General features: G+C 34.2%; 1 protein-coding gene across 3 annotated transcripts in view; it reads right to left on the minus strand.

The window, feature by feature from the left end:
• Window positions 1-6: 6 nt before the first annotated feature.
• The window catches only part of LOC119636548 (putative polypeptide N-acetylgalactosaminyltransferase 9), a 125520-nt gene continuing 100450 nt past the window's right edge, over window positions 7-25076 (minus strand). For 2 of the 3 annotated variants that reach the window (XM_038031947.1, XM_038031948.1), the window contains exons 7-12: window positions 13577-13795; window positions 10474-10616; window positions 9204-9294; window positions 8896-9006; window positions 2600-2707; window positions 7-388 (exon numbers count right to left, since the gene is read on the minus strand). In XM_038031947.1, coding sequence (XP_037887875.1) covers window positions 227-388; window positions 2600-2707; window positions 8896-9006; window positions 9204-9294; window positions 10474-10616; window positions 13577-13795 — 834 coding nt within the window. In that variant the 3' untranslated portion in view covers window positions 7-226. Of the gene's footprint in view, window positions 389-2599; window positions 2708-8498; window positions 8604-8895; window positions 9007-9203; window positions 9295-10473; window positions 10617-13576; window positions 13796-25076 lie in introns of all 3 variants that reach the window. The other variant, XM_038031949.1, reaches the window with a different exon arrangement.

Genomic DNA, 25076 nt, shown 5'->3' on the forward strand with positions numbered 1-25076 from the left:
TTTTTTTATATATTTGTTTTTTTTTTTAAAGCCATCAAACTTTCAAGGGAGAAATTTTAACTTTGTATTTATTGCACTTTTGTATATTGTTTTAGTTGTCTTCTCTCTCTTATAAAATTCTGCCATTTTTCAACTATGTGACATTGTTTTGATATAGCAGTAAATGAGTTGCCGAGGGCGTTTGGAGAGATGGCAGAAATTGGGTACCATTCCCGTAAAAATAACCTCATAATTTGGAGGCGTCATAATTTTCCAGTCGCCATTGTTGTCGCATATGTGAAACATTGCATTCCTCCATAACGAGTTTATCTCTTTTCTCGGTAATAGCCAAACACTTGTCCGATGAACCGTGACGCAATTGTTTGGTTTCACTGTTGTATGACCAAAACTATAAATGAAAATAAAATAATATATATATATGAAAAAAATTAATTGTATATTGAAAAAAAAGAAAAAAAAAAAAACTGCATTTGCAGAGAAAAAAAATTATTATTTATTTTCCTTTTTTTTTAATTGTTGAACAAATATGAAGAATATTCCTGATAAAAACATAAAAATTATTGTATTGAAAAATTTTGTTGGTGTAGGAGGGAAGGAGACAGTCGTAGGTTTTCTTTTTCATGCAAGAATGCTCGCAATGGATTTTAGCGAAAATTTCTTTGGGACATTTAATGGTTTACCTTACAAGTTTACATGGCCCACGATAGTGGCATTAAGTGCTCTTTAGGATTAGCGTTGAGTGTAATAATGAGGTTACGTGAAATACTTGGACGGTTATGATTAAGAAGATTTTTCTCTGGCTACACACGCTTTTGAAGGATTCAATTATGGGAAAGATAAAAATTTGATAATGTCTCTAGGCCTTGGTTATGTCAAGACCGGAAAATCCCTTCAGCGACGCGCACTACTCGGAACTTTATAGCCGCATCTAATAATACTGTTCTTTGGGTGAATAGTGTAGTTGGGGTTTAAATCAGTAAATCGATGATTAATTAAGTCTTAGTTATTTGCATTTATAGTACCGAAGATAAAGCATAGATTACACCAAGTTCAAATATCAATCAATAACAAGGAAAATCCCTCTTATTTCCGACGAAAAGGAATCCGTTAAAATCGTTTTTTTTTTTTTTAAGTAATTCCCTTATAAATTTATATAAGAATGTCGCGAATGCTTTAATACATAGCTGCACTTAGTATTCAACATAAAACTATGCAATGAGTTTATATAGTTCCCATAGGCTCTCAGTTCCAATTGCATTAACAAACGAATCCCTAAACCATACGAGAGTATGTTGAGTATTTTCAGCACACTCGAGCATCAACATAAGACTATAAGACTAGTGCTTACATATAGAAAAATCGAATCCTTTAACAGGTCTACTCGGTTTTCTCTTCTATTTGTCCTTTAGTCGGTCGGACGCATTCCCGTGAAGACTGCTTCTTTAAACGCATTATTTGCCTTTAGGATAAAATACCTAAAGTGACGCCTCTAGGTCTTGTAGCCTAAATATAGGTGACATTCTCTCAATGGTTAATTAAAGGAAACAAAAGAAAAGGAAAATGAGTTTTCTACTAACGCTGTGCCTTTCACAATGCAAAGGTTTTTTCATTTGCTCTTTCGCATCGTAATAAACTATCGACTATCTACATAAGGTACATATAGAAGTTATACAGATAAAGTCACGCTGTACTGTTGATAATTCAGAATCTCCGCTGAATTAGTCAAGGGCTGAAAAGCCATCACAACTTAAGGGCAGTCATTTAAGAAACTCTACCCTATCTATGAAATGATTATGCGTTCCAGGCCTGATACTTTTAGAACATACTCTTGTAAATGGCAATCTGTAATCATGGAATATCGCTCAGATCTTAACACAAATCGGAAGTACACAATATTAGTTTCATTTCGAAGTTTACTTAGGTAGCAAGAACACCGGTGGTGAAACTAAACAAGAGAAGAATTGAATTCTGTTTGGCTCGAAACTCCTAAGAAGAAAAAACAACGAACACCGGGACACTGTATATTACCTCGTACGTAGCAGTTTGATTGTCGGCAGTTATGGATGAACGGTTAGCTGATCTTCGAACTTGACGTAAAGATTTTATTAGGTAAAAATTTAAGATTCGACTTGAAATTCTAAAGTAAAAACTTTGGACTTTTAGGCTATTGCTGCAGGCCGCTCCATAGGTTATCAAGTTAATTTGAAAGAAGGGACGGCCAAAATTCAGGATCACGATTGGTTTTCTTTTGAATCAAGTACAATGATTGTCAGCACGAATTCAGCAGGCGAATGAACTGAAGGAAGGAGAAGACACAGCAAAAAAGGTTTAGCTATAGCCGTTCGTCAGCCTACCAAGTATTTTGCAAATTCAGTATCGCCTGGTGTTGGGAATTAAACTAAACAAGTAGTGAAATATTTATTCGTAATCTTAGGAAGGAAAAGATTTTTTTGGTCTCTTATTACTTAAATAAATTTTCTTTCAATTCGTAAAGAAAACCGATTGAAAGTTCGGTTTAACTTTACAGATAAGCGAAGAATTTGTTATAAAAATATTTTTTTTTTTTTTTTTTTTTTTTATAAATCAAACTATGTCTTACCTGATTTCCTTTAGAACCATGACAAGGATACAGAATAACATCATGACCGGCATAATCGAGGCAAGCTTCGTCTCTGCGTATTTCACCCGTTTTACTTAACATCCAATACTAACGAAAGGTAGTGTAAGTAGTTGTAAGAAGGAAAAATATTTAAATTAGTTTCGATAAATTGAATGTCGTAAGTGAATTTTTAAAAGCCAAATTGCAGTTAAAGCTTAAACTAATGCTTTATTTTACTTTTTTTGACAGAGGTATGCTTTATCTTTTTACAATGTACTCTCCAATGAGTTCTATTTAAAAAAAAATTTATTTTCAAAATTTTTATACCCGGGCGCACACGCTTTGACTGTACTGGAATATCACAATTGCCTCAAGTGTTTTATGTTTGTGTGAGATTAAAATTAAGCCGAGCCATTTCGGTTTCTGAGTTAATTGTGGAATTTATTTCACGGTCACTTAAACATTAAACTCCACGGTAGACGTTTCACTTTGCTTGAAGTTGTTTCTCTCAAAGTACTTCAACCTTGACTTATGGGACTACCTGCAATAAACTTGTTTTATAGTACCGTTGGTTTTCGCCAACAGCACTATGCAGAACGATGTAATCATGTGAAGGTATTTCTGAGCGAAAGAACGCGAAAAATATCGGGATAGCCAGCCTTCCTTCAAGGAACTCTTATTGATTACATTAAATCTGCTAGCACTTGGTTTGTTCACCATCGTTTTGAGTATGTCGCGTGAAGCCATGAAAGCCTTTTTCGAATTATTTTGAGCAGACACGTGAGTTTGTCACATTGATCTATAAACAAAATGCTATTACACTTATTACACTTGACCTTCAGACATACTTCTAATGAAAAAAAAAATAATTTTTCCCTGTTTATGTTATTTTCTAACCTAGGTCTTTAATGTCGTGCATACGACCATTTTAAAATCAGTGGCTGCTCTTTTTTATTTTTATTATACTAATTGTAAAACTGTCGTACAAACGTCCTGTACAACTACAAGCACACGCGATGGACATCTTTATCATCGACGTCATTTATGTGAACGGGTTAAGACAATCAACAAGTTTAAGAGTCTTTGCTGTTTATGGGAAAATCAATGAATTCGTGTCATTCGCCAGCGGGTATAAAAATTATAATAATAATAATAATAATAATAATAATAATAATAATAATAATAATAATTATGGTAAGAATAAAAATAATAATAATATTTAGCAACTATCTAAAGATTAGCCACAAACTCCGTTACATGGTTGTTGTTGTTTTAATGCGAGAAAGCAAGAATAAATGTTCAATTTTAATGGAGCAAATTATATAATAAAATAAACTCAAGTTATTAATACCAAGAGATCAGTGAATCTATTCAAATTTTTTTTTGTTGTTTTTTTTGTTTTTTTAGAAAATCAAATGTGTAATGAGAAAGGAAGATAAGCTTATAGATTCCATCCTAGGGTCGTGAATTATAATCGATGTTCAAGCTCTCTGTTCGTTAGGTGTTTTGTTATTAATGCTGACAGCAGTTGCTCTTTTTTTAAGGTTTCGTGAGCAAGAGGTCTTGTCACGAAAGTGCTAATTAATTTCCACTTTACTCAGTTGGCAATTTTTATTGTTGTCTTAGAGAGAGTGTGGAACTGACAGATAAACGCTTTCAAACATTTTCAAAGCACCCTCACCTTCGTATAGCTCCCACAACATTCATGTATTCATTACTTATGGTGTTTGACTTGAAGAAATTTGATGTCGAAGCCCATCAAACTATTTTTAGATGGTTATACGCAGTGAGAAAGATCCGAAGGAGATCCAAGGGATAGACTTGCATACGAATTGACCGAAAATGGGATTTTGAACCGTTTGACAGCGCGATGTCGTTCACTTGCCAGACAAAAAAAGAAGATTTCTCGGTGGCGCACTGTAACTGGTGGTGAAACGTGGATCTATTACGACTATTCCGAGCGCAAAGAGTCGTGGGTTAGATCAGGGTATCCATCCATACCGATACCGAAGCGGAATTGTCATGATCATAAACTTTTGCTGTGCGTATGGGGTGGGATCAGTAAGGTGTAGGGGATTAGGAGCTTCTAAAACCGAATGAAACTGTTGCGCAGATCTCTACCGACGTCAATTGAACGAATTGAACCATGTATTGTTGCAAAGAACTGCAGCGATAATGAACAGTTAACAGACGCAAAATCACCCTCTTGCATGGTAACGCTCGGCCGCATGTTGCAAGAGTCGTCAAGGATAAGCAGTTGGAGCTCGAAGGTGAAGTTCTGCCACATCCAACGTACTCCCCAGACAGAGTGCCTTCTGATTACCACTTGTTCAGATCGGAGCACCATGTCTTCGAAATGCTGAAGAAGAGCGAAAATGGGACGATGATTGAATCACTACCAGACTAATGTCGTTCTTTCGACAACGTCATTGTGTAGAAAATGATCGAAAATATATTGACTAATATATATTGCACAAATTTTTCTCAATCACCACATTTTTCAAGTGAAAAAATGATCAAAATACTTGCAAGCACCTAATATAGTTTTTGAAAAGATTAAGTCATCCGTAGAAGTAAAACCGGTTTGTTTGGATAATTTCTAATCAAGCTCTATACAAAGTGCGTTCTAAGTGATTGAATGATTACATTATATATCAAATGCCAAATGAAAACCAATGATATCCAGTATTGTTGAATAAAAAGGACACGAAGAAGAAAGAAATAAAAGTTCCGTTGTTGTCTTCCTTTATATAAGAATAGATTTGTGGGTAAAGGATGAAACTAAACTTTGCAACAAAACATATTGATGAACGGCTGAGTTTCGTCGGATATGTACAGCAATTGGTCGTCTAAGAGCGGGACTAGAACGTGGTATTTCAAATAAGTATTGTTTACTTTACAACGCATTTTCCGCTAAGGGATTGCGTAGGATTTAAAAAAAAAACGTGCATTGGCAATGGAAAGACACAACATTACATTCCAGTTAACTGATCCAAAAAAACAAATCCGCAGCAGCAGCTAATTGCATGAAATTGCCTCCGAAATGTAAACGTGGCATACCAAGCTCACAATATATACCCAGATCTTAAGGTTTGAACTTGGCTACGAACAAAATATCGAAAATAAGCAAAACTGAAGGGTTTATTCAATCATTCACGATGAGTTAAATGTAACGCAGAGGCTTTACGCTTGAGACGCTTCCAAGCATATGGTGACAGTAACTTTGAGTGGTCAGAACTAATTTGTTATCAAATGCACTTAGGGATACAAGAAAGATAGAACATCTTTTCCCATTAGTCTGATGCGATCTTCTTCACTACGGTGGCAAAAACTGACTTATCTGAGAATTCAAGCACACGAAGTGCCAATCAATTCTCTTCTCTCTTGACTGTCAACTACGTTCGAATCTTTTAAAAAAACTTAATGCTAGCACGAGTAACATGAAAATTACTAACAGCAATGATGTCGCGATATTTTGTTTTGTTTGTTGGTTTCTTACATAACATATCCAGGCATTTTTAGCAAAGTGTTTCAAATTATTTTAACATATTGTCTGCACGCTATTACCGGCAATATACAGGTCTTAACAAATCATTATTTAGACTAAAAAACAAAAAGGAAAGGAATATTGATTTTTTTTTTTTTTTTTTTGAATAATTCCTTGCATTTATTCAATGATTTGACGACATATCCTAGCCATGAATTTATCGGCAAACAGCACAATAAATATTACTGTGTTGCTATCAGAAGTCAATTTTATTATTTTGTTAACTGCCGATGTTGTTGTTTTGCAAACTTACTGATTTTTGCATATGAATGAATTGCTTATAAATCAATCAAACTGAATATTTAATTTCCATTCGTTTTTCCAGCGAATTTCCTCTTAAAAGCAATTGTGAAGCGCGCACAAAAGAGAAACATATACACTTATAAACAACCAAAGTGCAATGAAGATAAAATTAATATAAAAAAAAGAAAAAAAAAAAAACATGATATCCGTCGTTCTTTGAAAATATTTTGTTTACATCATGTCAATAAAGTATCGGGATTTGCCTTTAATACTTCATGCATAACATTCACAGTCAAATAAGCCTACATAAGCACAATGAAAATATTTTATTATATCGTCAAAAAAGTCGCCGAGTTTGCCAAAGTATGCTTCTTTTTTAAGGAGATACAGTATAAAAAAAAAAAAAAAAACATTTTTGTAAAAGGCGCTTGTGAAGTTGTCCTAAGTTGTTGAAAGTCGTCTTGGAATCATTTTTTTCGAGCTTTCCTTTAAAATGTTAATAACATCAGAATGCCTTCTGCGAAGTGGCAGTTTCCAAAAACTACTCTCTCTACTAGGCTCTCTTTCGATTGAACGCATCTGAAGTGCAACATTTCTATCGAAAAGTTAGTTGTAAGTAACTTTGTAAGTTCAACTGTCTCTTGTCAGCATAAATGTCAATGGTTTTCTTCTTGAACGATTTTGTACCGATTTTCCTTTTTGTCGTGGGTCAAATCGATTATCTGAAAGATAGGCGTGAATATATTTATTACATCTTACGTCACTTGGCATATCCTGAGCTTTGCGGTATATTAAGTTCGCGCGCACACATGTAGCATCCAGAATATGGTATACCAATTGATTGAGAATCATTTTCTGAGCCGATTTAAACGTATCGCCTCGAATCTGTTCATCTTTTGTGACAATTTGTCCGTTGTCTTTCCCTGCACTTACTAGCACTTTTTGAATATACCCCAGGGTGAACGCTTTGTCTCGACTGTTTGTCTGTTCATCCTGTGTAACCATTTGTGTGTTGTCTGTTCCTGGACTTGCTGGCAATTTTTGAAATAGTTGGTACACTCACGTGTTTTGCCTGAGGCCAAAAACTTTTGGAAACCAGTTTTACGACTACTCTCCTACTGAAGGTATATTTTGAAAATGTTGTTATGCAAAAAGAGTTTCTAATTTTTTTTGCCAAAAAATAATGTCCTTATGTCCTAAACGACAACGCGAGGTTTGTAAAGTATAAAAAATAAGCCTTTATATGCAGCGAAGATTTAATTTTTAAAATTTCATACTAAAAATGACTGTAAAATACCGAACTAACATTTAATTTTACTGTGGGGCGTTGACTATGTGGATATGCTTTACGGTTTCATGCCTGTGCAATGATTTTTATGACAAGTATGACCTGCATATTACGACAAACTAAAATTTTTGACACATCACGATACAGACATGTAAACGTTTACCTTAGACGAAGTGGTGTAGGGTATTTGCATGTCGGTCTTCTTTTTTTTTGGATAAATGGATCATGCTATTATCGGCTTTTTCTGCGAGCAAAACACCATTACAATGTGATATAGCTTATGGCAACTTTCTTATTTACTCATAGAGTAAACCACGAACTTCAAGCACAGTAAATATTTTAGAGAGTGGATTAATTTTCACAGGCAAATTAATTCGAATGACTCCTTTTAAAATATACTTGACAACTAATTAGCAGTTTTCTCAGTAAATTAATTTGACATCGAGTAATATAGATTCCCGTTACTTACTTGACAAAATGATTGAATAGTATTTCATCAGAGATAAAAATATTGAAATTGAAATATGGTTTGTGATTCTGTTCAACTTGATCATTTTTGAGTAAATGATGGGAAAATGCCATAAAATATGTTTTATATGTAATTTTCAAAGTATAAATCAAATTAACTTAGTTTAAGCGGGTGAGTGGGTAAGTGTTTAGTGTAAATTTCCCGAATGCCAGTGGATTATTAGTGTCATTGCGGTGAGAGACTGAAATGAAAGCCTTTTATAGCCCAAGCCTGCTAAATCCAGTTAGTTTTTTTTTTTTTTATTTTTTATATGTTAAAAAATTTAAAAGAATAAATCATAGAAAAAAAATACCTGGTTTCCACCTTGACCGTGACACTTATAAGGATCAACGGCCCCTTGCAAATCGTCCGGTTTGGCGGCGGAATCAAGACACATATCTGTTTCTATATTGGCAATCTGAAATTGTGTGTTCGTATGTTTACAAAGAGCCTGACATTTCTCCAAACAATAGAAGTAATATAGAGGTTTTAGATCGCGATTTTGGAATTAGAGAGATATGGGTAACGCATGCTATTACAGAGTAGACGAGCACAACGAAACAGTGGGGATAACCAGAAAGCTACCTTTAACCATTTTAACCATTCTTTTTATTTATTTTTATTTTTTTTATTAAATTTTTTTCTTTCTTTATCAAAAAAAAAACGGAGCTTGTGGCGGTCGCATTTCGCATGCAATGCAATCAACCAACCTGATTGCCACCTTGTTTATGACAAGGATATAAGCCAACGGGCTTTTTCAAATCCTTTCTACGTGACGGGGAATCCAAACAAGTGCGACCGCCAGCGCCTAGGTTTCTTATCTAAATATATATAAAAGAAGGGAAAATTTTGTTGTTTTTGTTGTTGTTTTTGTTTTTTTTTTTACATATGATGTTAGTAATCAGTTAGCTCAGGATTTGTTGTTGGACTCATTGTGATGCATATTAAAAAATGCCTTTCATTGGCTCTCACGTTAATCTTCCTTAAATTTTGTATTGGTTAACAAGAATTAACTTACCTCACCATACGCTACCGATTCGCTTGGTATAAAAAGTTCTGGATAAATATTATCCAAATACCATTTAAAGCTTTTACAATTCAGACGTTGGCTGGAAAATAAAAGATATGCAAGATAATTACAAAAAACAGAAAAAAGAACAAACTAGACAAGTAGTAGAAATAGGAACTAGAGCAAGTTGACGACACCAATTGATTAAAAATTTGGTAATCAATTGAGTGAGAAAGTTGTTTTATAGCCATTGTCGAGGGATGATTGTCTATTATATTTATTCTAACATTGGTAACGCAGAGAAATACTCATTGAAGACCTCTTAAGCAATATATATTTTCTTGATCATTCTTAATATTCATATGTCTGTCTATCTGTCCTCTAATGCTAGAGCCACACATTGTAATACAAAGTTTATATAGTTCAAATAGTTACGCCATGAATTGCTATCGATTCTATTTAACATATCGAACTATTCAGATCTTTATCTCATCTTAGGGTCACAAATATCGTTATGTTGTAAATGTTTCATCGGTAGAATTAATCTAAGAACGTCTAAGATATCGAAGACTACGGTTTATAAAGATGATTGGCTTTTATCACATCACTCAATAAGTCTCCGGTTTAACTAGGGACAAAAACTGTTCTTTTAGAAATTCGACTTTATTCATCAGTAAAGTAACGAAATTGTAGGTTTGTACGTCTATTCTTTGACTTGATCCATGTAAGAAGTACCATGAAAGAGTAGATCATTCTAAGGCAACAAAGGCTAAATTTACGTTTTCTGGCCTCCCATGGTGCTCCCATGCCAACTACGTGTTTACTAGGAACCAAGGTATAATTTTTGATAATTGGTGTACGGTATTTAATGGCCAACCTTGTCCCGCTGTTATGTAATTTATTTCCTTTACATATAAAGTTATTGTATAAATTCTTCTTCTGCTTGGTCTATTCTGTTACAATCACTATAATGATACCTCTTTCTCAATTAAACAATTATATGCAAAATAAAAACGTAAGAAAAAAAAATAAAATATATTAAGTCCATTACAAGAAATTGATTATTGGTTATTGATTTTAAGTGCTGAGTAAGAGTATGTTTTGAACGTTTGAATGAAATAATTATATGAATTTGGAAATCCTAAAGGCTTAATATGTTTATTACTACATACGACATGGATGTATAAAGGAATATGTAACCTACATATATAACACATACATATATATATATATAAGAATTTATTTTTGCCTTAATCGCTATGATTTAATGACAACTTACCGCAATTCCTTACGAGCGCTAACATCACCGTACTCGCCCTTGTCGTTGCCAATGCGTTCATAATAATACTTGGCATAATCATCTAACCACACTTCAGCCAAGCGTACCGAGTTCTTTTTTAACACGTTTACGCCTGAACGCCACTGCACAAAAAAAAAAAAAAAACAAAGAAAAAAAAATATATATATATATGCACATATACATGCATTCACGTGTATATTATAGGAGAAAATAATTAAAGATATAAGTATGTGTGTAAGAAAACTTAAGAGCGAATTAATAACAGCGATAGTAACAGAGAGGATAATAGAATTGCCTTAGAGCAGCATTTATCCACTAGGAGAAGGAGAATAATTTTCACTTAGGTTATTCGTTTTACATATACATAGTTCCTTAATTAGGTTTCATATAAGCAACGAACAACTTTTCATACAAATTATGCAAAAAGCAACAAAGTCCGAAACTAAACTGAGCCACGTCATGTCACACTAACACATAACCATGAAGCATAATTTGTGCGTGCACGCATCACCATCAAAACACAGCAAAAATTATGTCAGAAAAGTATATGCGCTTAAGAACGCACTTAGGACACTCATAAACAAATTTTATGCGCGTCAATCAACCAAATTTTAGATCGACTCTCGTTGCAAGTTGTTCTTTCAAAACGATAAGCTTGCAAGCATATTTATGTCGGAGTATCTTCCAGTTTTAATTTTAAGCATCTAACACAAAAAACCATGTGAGTGCAACTGGAACGTTCAGTGTTCATTTTTCCTCTTTCTTGAGAAGTACAAATAGAGGGATGGATAGACGTACATACAGGGTTACAGGGTTCCGTTTTCATTTTTTCTATTCTGAGAGACGCAAGGAGTGATAGAAAGTTGGACGAATAGATTTTTGCTTTCATTTTGTCCCATTCCCACCCAGAGGTGCAATAATGTGCCGACCGAGATGTAAACGACCGGATTAATGTAATTCCAATTTTTTGTATTCACTCTTCTAACTCTGATAGGCAACATCATTTGCAGACAGATGACAGATTGACAGACAGAATTTTGTGCCCCTCGCGACCATTTATGCTGATAAGTTTTTTCTAAATAATGCACACGCGCTATAACATATCTACCTTGTTTGGGGTGAACGCATTTTTGTCGTGTTCTCCTGCGGTACTTCAGCCGTAAGCGAGGTGGAATGAAGTAGCGGAGCTTGCTGAAATTTTTTCGAGATTTTTTTTTTTTTTTGTTGATATAATAGCTTACATGCCTTCACTGGTTCTAGATCATACAGCGAAAAGAATTTCCAAACAAAAGCGCTAAGCGAAAATAAATTAAAGTGAAAAAAGCAAAATTTGCGCAGAAACGTATCAATATATGCGCACATGTATTGTAATACATGCACTGCAATAGGAGGGATTGAACTTATGAACTTATGAAAAGTTCATAACTTCATTGCTAAGCTTCTTATCTCATTACTCAACCAATAACGGACGTATGGGAAATTTAATTAAGCTCATTACAACTTATCTGCTATAGCAGTGATTTGACGAACATTACATGGGTCCTTTAATTAAAATCTGTTGACGTTTGTTTTCAAGTTTTGAAACTGAAAAAGTTTTCTCGTTCGTCTCTGAAAACCTTAGAGATCCACCATATTCAGTTTTCAGATTTTAGATGCAAGTGAATTCCAAGTGAGTACTCACTGCTCACTGCGTGCCTTCAATAAGCGTAAATAAACTAAAGGATTCCTATTATGTTTGCTGTCGCTAGTCTAAATTGTTTTGGTTCGTTTTTTTCTGATCAAAAGTGCATTTACTTCAAAGCAAACCAAAGGAACGCATTAATCGAAGTACCGCCCGTCGGTAGCTACTATCTTTTCTCATCACTAAGGCAATTGTTGAATTTCAGTTCAAAGAAATGTCTCGTCTTTCGAGGCTATTCCCAGAATATCTCATATTTGGAAATCGTCATCAGAGTCAAGGCACCGTTAAAATCAGTGTTAATCCTAGTCAATAATACCTCCTGATAATAGCGAGGGGATAGGGCTTTGTAGATTAGAATTGAAAACATTTCCTGAGGGTGTTTCGTTGAATTTCTTCACACTGAAAACTTACGATGTCATGACTTTTGTCATCTCACGAACAGTTTTCATCGCAATTGCATCAACTATTGTGGTCGGTTCTCATCAGTGACAGTTTTACTCCGTTTGGATCGAATCTTAATAAACCATCCCCAGCTGAGTTCTCCTCGTGGACATTCATTCAGTCGATGTTAATGCTTCGCCTATTCGACATCGTGATCTTTTGAACTAAGTAGAAAAAGTAAAGTTTCCCGCAAAAACAGATCTGTACCTATACAAAGCTCCAACAAATTATCTAATGTATGCCGTAGTACGATAATTTATGTATTAAGTGTAGTAATAAGAAGAAGTCCTAATTTTATTCGGCAGCTGACAGCATTACTTACACTTTCTTTTAGAAAAGGTACGAATCTAATTTGTACTCTCATTAATTGCTAGGGGAGAAAGGAGGCTTTCGTTTTTCTTAAAGGTTGCTTTCGAAATTTCATGCAAGCATTTTGAAATTAAATTCTTTCTGTGCTTTAAGTCCCAATTGAATTAAAGCATACGTTTGCCTCTTGCCGTATGTTTGCATATATTTAGTCATGGACATGGTAGTTGTATTCATTTTAATCAGGCATGTTTGTGCATTCTATTCCATCACATTTTTAGTGGTTCGCTGCTGTGGTCTCTCTTGTGTATAGATGGCTGTTTTGAATTCTTTGCACTTTTTTTTTTTTTCTCTCTCTCTGTGTACAACATTAATCATTACCTTCATACACAACATAGAGCCCAAGCACTATAACTATGTAATGATGTGAACCACAACATGACATGTTGAATACAAGCGCCCATTATACTATTTGGATATGAAGAGAGAGGGAGAGACAAACACACATGTGTTTTCTAAATGACTGGATTTTCGAGTAATTAGGACAATGCTTCTAAAAGAAAGATGTCACAGTAAAATCGTTTGCTTACCAATCGCTCTTAATGAGTAAATTTAAATGTTTAATTATGAGGTACAAAAAACTTGTTCACTTACCTTGTAAGGAGATCGTTTACGAAAGATATGACCCACATGGGAACATGGTACAATTTCCAAAGTGCCGCCGCACATCCAAGTCTTGAATGATAATTCTAAATTCTCCCCACCCCAGATATCGAAGCCCGAATCGTAAGTGCCTAATTTTTCGAAGAATTTTCGATCTATCGAAAATAAACCGCCAGCCATGGTAGGCGAAAATACCGGCTCTGCTGAATTCTGCAATGAAAACAAAAGGCAAAAGTAAGACAACAAATTAAAGAACAATTTAGAGATGAACACTATAATCTCCTCATTTTAATATGGGGATTAAAACATACCTAACAAGTTTGAGAATCGATTTTACATTTTTGCACTTTCGAAAAGATCAACCCTTTTGCACATTCAATTCATATTCGATCTTGCAATGTGAGGTTGAAAACACGCACACTAATAATCTCAGTGAAAACAGTAAACGTCTTACTATACTCGCTTGTCTGACATATAATAAATTGACATGACAAGCGACGGGTTAGGGCAAACCTCATCGCAAAACCTTATAGGAAGTACGAATCAATTGACTTCCACCGTCGTCCGATTGGTGGGAACGCCAATTTCCGATTTGGTTTTTCTCTTCTACTCCGGGAAGCCAACAGAGTAAGTCGTCGGTGTTCAATTAAGGATTTAAATTTTCAATTATAGTGAATGTAAGATTACTTTCTCGAGGGCTACTTTTTAGTAGAAATTAATTAAACAACCTCTGAGTCTTTTTTACTTTAAATTAAATCGTGGGGAACTGTATTTTGATTACCGAGAAAGTAAGTAAGGAAAGTTCATCGAACGAAACGTGCCGAGAGAAATAAATTTTCTTGCGGAGAAGCGTGGCCTCCGTCGAGCGTACACTGGCACAAGGTATATTTAGTGCCAATGGGTAGTAATATTAACTTTCTCCTAAGAGGTAATGCTTAAGGAATGGATAACGACGTAGCAACAGCATAGAAAACAATAGGTTTTTTGAACATGAAAAGAAATGCTACAAGAATAATGATATTTTGTGTGACTATTAGGCGTATATTTGAAAATTATTTTTAAAAAATATTAAAAATTGGCAACGCCGTAGCCTTTGTTGCGAGGCATGTATAATTGTGAAAGGTCTATGACGCGCAGTGTAATTGATGTTAAATTATTCTGCGTGCTTGTGTCTAGTGAAACGTGTAGGATTTTTTAGAAGTATCGGTTTTTTTTTATTGACTAGCGGATGTGTGAATGAAACAAAGTTCAATTTTTGAAATAAAAGGCTTTTTTTTTTTTAATAAAAAAAATATTTAAATTAATTTATCGAAAAAATCTAGAGAAAGTTATTTTTATGATAGTTGAGCTGAGCTGGGTGGCTGTGCTCAAGAGTAGTGTACTTAACATTTTTGACATTTGGCATAAACGTTTTTTTTTTCCGATAAATTTTTTTTTACACAATTGTTTTCATTTTTTCACTGTTTCTTTTTTTGCAAGACAAAATCGTGCGTTTTACGTACCATTAAATGATGGAGAAAACGGCACCTAAATGCTTAATTAGCATCGCAAATTTCATAGCAAAGCTCTAATCTTAGCCTCTTTTAACCTTAGCATTGTGCTTAGCTTTATATCTATTAAACGGTTGCCTTGTGGCGGCTAAACTGTTTTTGCTTGAAAACGCTTTTGAATGAACAGAAATATTTTGTAAATACTTTTGTTCCTACATTAAGAGCATCTCAAAATCAGCAGCTATGAGATAGGACTGTTCGCAGTTCGCAGCAAGGCTTCATTTGATGCAGGCAATCATTGCTTAATGCTTTGGCAAGGAAAGCAATTATCCATGCCATTGTACGCGTCTCCACTTATTCTGAACTGATAAAAATTTTTAACCCGAGGAGTGGTATTGCTCTTCAAAGCGAGTAATGCCGCAGTTATTCATTATATACAGAACAATACCTAAAAAGGATGTGTAGATTGCGATATCGAGAATCATTTTAGGAAATTAAAGAACTGATACTTTGGAAGAATTCCAACTCGTCTGTGTTTTTCTATATTAAAATGTTTAATATTAAAAGGTTATAACCGGGCAAAGCCAACTATTAAGCATTCTACATCTACGCAGTCTATTTTTTGTAAGAATGATTCTAGGGGAGTGACAATTTTCGGCGCGTTCTTTTTATACATGAAAATATTATTTTCTTGCATCAATTGCAAAAATTGGACATTTTTTATATCGTGCTGCATAGCGTTCGTCCTTGAGACAAAAGATACCCATCTACCAATCTTATTAAACATAGGAAATGGACAAAGGATTATGAACACCGGGCGTATGTAGAATATTTATTTCTTAATAACGTTGTTGGGCCCCCCCACAATTCTTTGCGGAATATATTCATGAAGTGTATGAATAGATGTTATCGCAATGTTCTTCCACTATTGCACTAACACATTCGCTGATTTAAGACGGAAGTCTGCTCAGCACTATCTGCTTTGAAACTCCCTATAATGGTTCAACTATGGTGAAGTCCGGAGATTATGTTCTCCAAGGAAGATGTTTGGTGGTATTTTCGTGCTCTTCAAATCCAGACTGAAACTTTTGACGTCAATATCTATACATAGTAAGAACTTTATTGAAGATGTCGAGATATTCATTCGCAATAAAGTCTGGCCTGGGATGTGAACGAGAAGAGCAGCTGCATGCCATAATGTAGGCGCCAATATCATAACGAAATCATCCCCGTGCTTGGCGGTAGTAAGCAGGCAGACTGGATGGTAGGCTTGTTTTGGGGTCATGGACCATCGGTTGATACCACATTCTTTTAATAATAAAGTGATCGTAAAGGTTTTACGATCGTGGCACCATTTTTACCGCAGCGGTATTACCCAAGTGAGCATTGCGGTTTGCTGTCTCTTACTGCCACTGCAACTTTTTGTTCTACGATTTCTGTCAGTTAACATTGAGTTTGTCTAATGATATTTTATCATATGTTGCGTATGCTGTCATTACCGTGGCTACGGCTGCTCATGAAATATTAAACAGTTCAGGCGTTTTCATCGCAGACGCTGTCGCTTATCAATCGTTAACGATCTTCCCGCTTTCACACATTTAACGGGACACTTGTTTTAACTGTCGCGGATACAGGGAACAGCACGTAATACAGGGAAATATAACCTGAAAGACTTGGCATTTAAACTGTGCAATACAAACGCGTTGCAGTATTTACACGCACGCACTGTTGTCAGTCGAGCCAAACAACAACAAGATGGTGCTATATTGTATAGTGTTTGTACCATTTTGTCTCTTCCCTGCATCTTTCGGAATCTCCAATCTATATATTGAATCTAGAAGTACATTGACAGACGGACAGGTAAGTTTAGATCGACTCAGAAAGTGATTCTGAACCGGTTTGCGTAGTGATAGATGGATTTATGAAAATAACAATAATAATCACTTATTGCATGTGGTGTAGAGTATAATAGCTATCTCATCAGGAAGAAAAGTAAGGCAGACAATTAATGACAATATAATATACCACACCCTGTCAATTCCATTCTGTTCATTCATTTCATTAAAACAATGTAAGCGAGCGGCATGGAGCATCAGTTTAGTTTCATTTCAAATTTACAATAATAATGAACAAGACTCTATGAAATACCTTAAATAAGAGGATTGTATTCGGCTGTGACCGAATCTTTTTTGCCCGTTACTTGCATATTAAAAAAAAAAGAAACCAAAGAAAAGGAAATTTCGTCACAGTGCAGCATTAGGTAGGCGTACTCGTTTTATTCCGTCCTTATGCTGGCACCATAGGGCTGATCACAGTACGTATACGTAATCATTTTGTCTTTTCTTCTGTTGTAGTTTGTAATAAAAAGTAGTGTCTTCTTCGGAGGGCGTGCCCTTCGATCGATTTAATCTATTTTGGACAAATCGATTCAGATCGATTTGATTCTGATCAAAAGAATGTAAAGTTGATAAAGTCTCTAAAGCTTGCCTGTAGGGGTTACAAGCATTTTGACAATGTGACTATACTCATATCATTCGGTGGTGAATATAAATAATTAATAGAAACTTGGTGATGAACTATTTGCATATGAGAAAATATTCATAAAATTCATTGAAATACAAAACGAAGAAATTTAATAAAACTGATTCAGTCGTGGAAGGTTCCTATGCTTTCATAATTGAGATCAAAAATTTTGTTGGAAGATAAAGCGGAGTTTCCTGATTGTTATGAAATCAGTTTGAAATTTTTCCATCCACTGAACGGTGTTATATTTTTAATCACCATCGCGTAGCTTGCGTACTTTTTTCATTTTAATACCCGGCTAACTACTCGCGTAGGTACAGTCTCGACTAACAACTCAATGGTCGTGGATTTAAATCTTAAGTGCGGTTGAGTTTTCATTCATTAAAACCGATAGTCTATACTTGATACTAGTGCTTCGAGGTCTTAGTCTTAGAATTTATCTTCTGGCTAAACTTATGATAATGTTCTACTCAAATTTATGTCACGATTGCCATCTTATAAGGTTAGCTTATTCGAAAGAGTTACTACTTTGCTAAACATGATTGTTTATAAGGGGGGAAAAGAAGCATTTTAATGTCATTATGCCAACCGCTCCGAGAAGAACAATTTCCTGTTATTTTGTATTAATTAAATCTTTATTTATTTGAACGTATCGCTTATTACATTTTTATACCCAACACAACATGTGGTACGTGGCATGTTAAGCTTATACGGATGTCCAAAGTATCTAGAAACACCTTAAACAGACCCATTTTCAACTATAGCGATCGATTCAGAATCATTTGCTTATATTGTCTGTCCGTCCTTCCGTTCGATTGCTGTCCTTGCATTTTGATGTTTAGTCTAGAAGACCCAAATTTTGAGATATTTTGATGAAATTTGGTACAACTCGACTTGCTTGGACCCGAGGACGAACGTTCTTCCAAATGCTTCAAAACGCACCACATTTATCAACCGCTTCATCCATATATCGCATTATTATGGAAAATCTTTATATGAAAAAGAAATAATAACTGATGTAGGGTATTTGATGACACACCATGGTCGACAATAATGCTTTTACTTATTTATTGTTAAGTTGAAGAATTAAACACATTATTAGTTTCATTTTCGAGTTTGTTTTTATGTCCGTATATCCACTTCCAGTTCCGTTCACAATATAAAGTGACATTGATTGTTGCCATACGAACAAAAAGAAACAGATACTGAAGGTAAAATTTACATTGTCCCCAATATTGTACGATGTCATGTGATATAGAAGATTGCAATATTATTTACTGTTCTCAGAGCATCTGGAGCACATGGTTTTGCAATGTGTCCAGCACATTGGGCGATAAAAATTTGCTTCCATTATAACCGCAGTTTTATTGTTATTACCATTTTTTTTTTTTTTTTTTGTTATTATTATTGAAGAACACAGCTGCAGACACATGTACTGACAGCTAAATATATAAAAGTTCTTATCAATACTAATAATAAATGAAAGTGAAGCATAAATTGACTGTAACCGAAATGAATAAAAGAAAAAAAAAAAAAGGGAAAAGCTATCAGAACAAATACTTCAGAAGTGAGGTGGAAAGTATGTTTAAATTTGCGGTCCATACAGTAGCACACTAAAGAGTATTTAACCATCACTTAATATTATCAAGTGCTGGTGCATACATAGTTTGCAAATATAATAGCCCTACACTGCTGATGTAATGATTAGCCTATAGCTTATTACCATTAGATAAGGTTTTAATGTCTTTTTTCTTTTTTTTTTTAAGAGGAATCGTTACATAAGGCTAACAAACGAAGAGCGTTAAAATTTACCAATGGCTTGCATTAAGTAATTAATAGTTGAATATAGTAACAAAGTGACATTTTATTGGGACAATGCCCGCGAGTTGTTCTACCAGGTATATTGAACAGTATGGACGACCAGAAACGCAGGATAATCTATTTTATCATTATTAAGTTTAGCCAACAAAATCATATCCAAGGATAGTTAACTATGTGCTATAATGGGTAAGTAGCTTCAACTTGCACTACTGTATAATAGAAGCACTAATAGTCCACTCGGAATATATCGAACGATTTGCCGGTGAACGAATTTAATGCGAGCGTAATAATCAAATCATTTGCTACGCAGTCTTTAACGAAAATTTCCACATTTCACTTACGGAATGTTGAATTTAATACACCCTTTGAGGGTGAGCCGTCAGTATACATTTACGGAAAAGAATTTTAATGAATACTCATCAGATTAATTGTGTGAGAGAAATGTTTCATTGGATATGCAGTAGCAACGGAAGCAATATTGGAATAATGCCATGCAGTGGCGCACATTTTTCTCTACCTTTAACCTTTGTTTAAAAGTACGATAGTAATATTTTACGATATAACATACAAATATATCAAAAAAGAAATAAAGCAATATTCGCCTTTGGTCGAATCTTGGACACCACTCATCTTAAGCTAAATTATGGGAATCTAACGGATTTCTAAACCTAATAAACAGTGTTATACTAAATGCAAGTGATGAGCTTTAGTTTTCCATTTTCTGTTTTGAAACTTTGACAAGTTAATGCCTCACACCGAAGCGAAGGCCGACTGTTTAAACTAACTCGTCCGTCGGTTAAGTAATCTTTGTACAGAAAAATGAACCCAAGTGTACTCAAATCGTGTTCACGCTTTCTCCCACTCTTTCTATCTAAAGTTTTTCGTCACAATTACCTACGCACCTACATGCATACGATACCGCCCCTAAGTGACTGGCTACTGATCCACTGATAAAAGCTGTGCGCGGCTGAACCAAACCAGCAGTTTCCGTTGAAAAGATTGTTAACTGAATTAATGCAATGTACTAAGGGAGGTTTTTGAGAGTTGCCAGATTGGTCTAATTTCGGATAAGGCTAAATTAGGCGGACGCATTCGATTGTACGATGGTATGAGTTGCATTTTTGCCGAAAAAGTCTCGAAGAGCCAATGATTTATGAAAAGTTCAAGCAATAATGAAAATTTGTCTGACCTGAATACTGACGAATAAATATAAGCTAATTATGCGTTACACAATATACTTCGCCTTAATTCTAATTTTTAAAAAGGCCTCTAGTGGCTTAAGAAACGTAAAATAATCACTGCTCAGTGTTGGATGTCAAATTAAGACGTACATCTGATGCGAACACTAACAACCAACTTTTTCCTTCATTTTGCCAAAAAGAGACCTCAACTGATAGCTGAAGGAAAATAGCGACTGAACACCCTCGTTATTCTCATACTCTTGTGTTCATTTTATTCATTATCTCCTGTTGCCTTATGTCAAAATAAAGCATTCTACAAAAAAAAAAAAAAAAAAAAAAAAGAATTCATCTTAGATAAAAATATTTAAAAAATAAATTCTTAAAAGAAGAAATTCTCCAGGAATTTATTACAAACAAGTTCCAACTAAATGAAAATGTGTTTGCAGATTCTCCGTAAATCATTTAAAAATTTTTCATTCTATATTCACTTTTTGTTACAATTTTTTCCGATTTAAAGTTTACTTTTTTATTAAACCATTGCTTTAAAGCGAGAAGAGAAAGATATCTTGATTGCTAACCTAAACCAATAAAAAAAATAAAAAAAAAAATTATTATAATAAGTTTTTATTTTATTAGAATAATGTCGGTAAAAAATCAATTTTTAACACAGATATATATCACTTTACTGATGCTCCCCTACTGTTCAAGGATCAATACAAAGATTAAATTCTTTCAATTATGAAAATTGTGCATAAATAAATTCTCCCTTTTCTGGAAGCTATTGTTCAGCTTACTGGGTTAAACACTTAAACGTGATTCTTTACTGTATGGGGTCTTTTCACAAGGATAGTTTATCCCAATCAGTGCACGTTTGAATTTTGTTTTCATTTAATTATGAAACACCAACGACGGCAACAGCAATATCCACAAAGTTTACGATTTTCTTCGTCTTTTTTTTCTCTTTTTATTTTTTTATGTTTCATGAAAATTCGTTATCGATAATGAAAAACTTTAACCATATTGACGTCAAATTACAACACTGATAACGGAATAATGGAATGTATTGTGATAAAATTCCGCAACCCTACTCTGCGGAAAAGGTGTAGAAAAGAATACAAGCAGCTGGACGCAATATGCGATGAAGTAAATTTATTTTAGAAATGATTGAAACGGAAGATCGCTTTTAATGAAGAAAAAAAATAAAAAACATTTTTTATTTATTTCTTTTCTCGTTATACGATAATATCACAATTACTTAGGTGACCTATGGTAATGCACTCAAACTCAAACGAGTGAAAGGTAGGATAACACAGGTGAAGAAAGAATGTCTTCTAAAACTCTTGGTCTAATTCATCTGTTTGGTGTCCTGTATATAATACCAAACATCAAATAGTGGAAAAATCTGTCAAAGTTCTTCTCGATTACACCATTTTATCATGTAGAGGTTTACTTTACAAAAGAACCCTTTCAACGGAAGCGGGCCGAGTAATGTCGAAACCCTACTTTTAAATTATTTTTTCTCTCCTTAGAATATTAAAGATCCCTAAATTGTTTCATAGAACGAGTTTGTGAAAATAGATCTTTATGTAAGTTGTAGTAGTAAAAATAGCTCGATTCAGTTCATATGTTTTAAGCGTTTGGCTTGCGGCCCAAAGGTTGTCAATGTATCTAACTTCATCAAAATATTTCGAAAATTTCGAATGTAGGTGTAGGTTGAACATTAAAATGCGTGGTGAGGCGGACAGACGTGCATAAGTTGATCAAAAAAATAATAATTCTTTTAGGTGTTGCAGACATGCGCACAAACTCCACGCATTATTATCACAAGTGCTCTAAGGTACATTAATTCGGGTAGACTTTCCTGGACTAGAGGTATGCCGCAGCGTAATATCGTAATAATTGTGCCGATTATATCTGTGTCTTCACACTTTCCTTATTTTGCTCTCTTTACAACCTACTTATGGATTATTTTAAAATCACAAAGTCATAAATTTTAAACTGTTTAGGGACAAGTAACACGTAGGCGTTAAGCAGGTACAAGGACACGCAGAAATAATTATATCGAATCAGAACGCCAGGCCGAATAAAGATATCGGGTATAGAAATTATCGAGAAAGTTTCTTAACAGATGGCATTACGCTACGATTTTTCTCTGTGAAATTAGTTTGAAACTTTAAGCACCAAGAGACGTTACAAGTTATTTGTTACAGGTTTGAGTAAGGTCTGTGCAAGAATGCTGAATCCAATCCTGACAAGTAAGGCGTAACGTTAGGATATTCAAAAGGGTATTCGAATACTAACCAACGATAAGGCAACACATCCACGGCGGCAATTATTGAAGAAAGAATTCAATCAAAGAAATCATCATCAATAAATGATTCGGAAAATATCGGTGCCGCCAAACCAGAAAATTTGGCAACAATTGCAACTAGAATGTGTTACACTTCCCTGGGTATTACTTCTTCTGATTAACGTTAGGTTCGATCGATGAGCAGTTTTTCTTTTGTTAAGACGAGATCAAAAGATAGGTGCTTACAGTCCGCTTTTGCCACGGACTTCATGGACAAATGCCACCAGTTACCACTGGGGATTTCTTTAAATAATTATTTTCTGTCCTTCTCTTGAAATAAGAGCCTTTTTTAAAAGAGTGCGCTGAGCGTTAATTTCTACATCCTGTATACAAAGAACGATACTACTAGGCATTTGCAAAAATTTCGATGACTTTTTCACTTGAGAAAGGTATTCATTGTGGAAAATTGGTGCAGTACATGTTGAGCGAAATAGTTTCCATCATTTTCTACAACATTTATTGGTTTGGCAGCGATCCATCGACTGATCCAATTTCGGCCTTCCTCAACTTTGTGGACCCGGATGCCAGTCAAGTCTTGTTGCGCCGATCTGAATAAATGCTTTTTCAAGTAGAAGTCGCTCATCAAATTTTTTGCAAACACCTAATATATAAGCGGACCGATTAATTTTACAAATCGTCATGCGTTCGTGGTAAATAGAAAAATTATAACTTACTAGAATGGTTTAGAAACTTCATGGCTTGGAAATCAATAAAACGAAAATATATCGAGCAAAGAGTTAATAATATGCCACGCCTAGTACTGACTTTAATATATTTCTGTTTTTTGCGGATTTCTCCATTTCTCTGATGTGATTTTTCTTAAAGACTTTAAAGTACAGGTGGCATAGAGGAAAAAAGCCTTTAACTAGTAATAGTATTTTTGTTCGTTTTTTTTTTCTTTTTTGGTTAGGAGTTAGATTTGGTGAACAGGGTAGACACTTGTAGTGTAACTATTACAGTTTGATCTGATTTGCAATTAATAAGCAAAAGCAGATAAACTGAGATTCAAACTTTTTCATCTCTTTTTAGTCTTAAGGTATCACTAGCTGTTAAAAGTGAAAATTTCTGTGGAAATTAAAGCATTTTGCAAACCATACCTTTGTCAAGGCAAACTATGCTTCATTAAATTTGCCATTGCCTATATACTTCCCAGATTCGCCGAAAGATCTTAAACACTTGAAGTGAATTGAAGATGTGCAGAGTTTCATTTCAAGCTGCAACCAAACTGTAATCTTCTTTTTTGTTACTATCCAACTTTCGTTTCCAATAAGAAACTTTCTTCTTCCTTTCTTTCTTTTTATATATTTTTTTTATCAGATTTAACAATTTTGCGAAATCTAAACAAACACAAAACTTTTTTATTTATTTATATATATGTTTTTTTTGAACTACTGGGAAAAGTTTTGCTGTATGTTCTTTTAACATAAATTTATTTTTAAGATAAGTTATTTTTGGTTTTAAAATTTTCCCGTGAACTGCGAACGGCAAATTGCTTTTATTTTAATACTATCAATAAGTGTACATTTCAAAGAATGAACTGTCATAGTCAATATAAGGTTTTTTTTTTGATGAATGCATTCAAGCCAACATTATGTCCAACCCTACTTAGATAGCAATAATATTTGCTTAGCAACTTTTATATCGCAACTTATGTAAGAGCAGTTTTGAGACATACCACAGTTATAGCAACTGAGACATTTTAGTATAACGGTTAATAATAAATTCATGCTTAAGTTCAATTCACCTGAAATTTCTCGTTGCGCATAAGGTAAATAGACTTTATCCTGAATAATTTATTAAATTATCTTGCATTTTCTTTATTATCATTCTTCTGCACACTGGTTAGTTACTTGATAGTTATTTGTGGATAGAAGAACTTTAATTAATTTGTTGAGTAAAAAGAAAGGCAAAAATTTATTGATTGATAAATATTAGGAGTAAATATTGCATTAATAGTTTAACAGAATAAAATAATAAAAATTTACAATAACGACGTTAAAAGAAGAAGAAAAAACAAAAAAGAAAAGTTCTATTCACCATGGCTTGAATGTGCTAGTATTTAATTTCTGTGGATGATGCGATTATTTGCCAATCGCAAAAGTATTTATATCTAGTTCTCTTAATCA

This window comes from Glossina fuscipes, unplaced genomic scaffold (genome assembly GCF_014805625.2).
Source record: "Glossina fuscipes isolate IAEA_lab_2018 unplaced genomic scaffold, Yale_Gfus_2 28, whole genome shotgun sequence".
Lineage (NCBI taxonomy): Eukaryota > Metazoa > Arthropoda > Insecta > Diptera > Glossinidae > Glossina > Glossina fuscipes.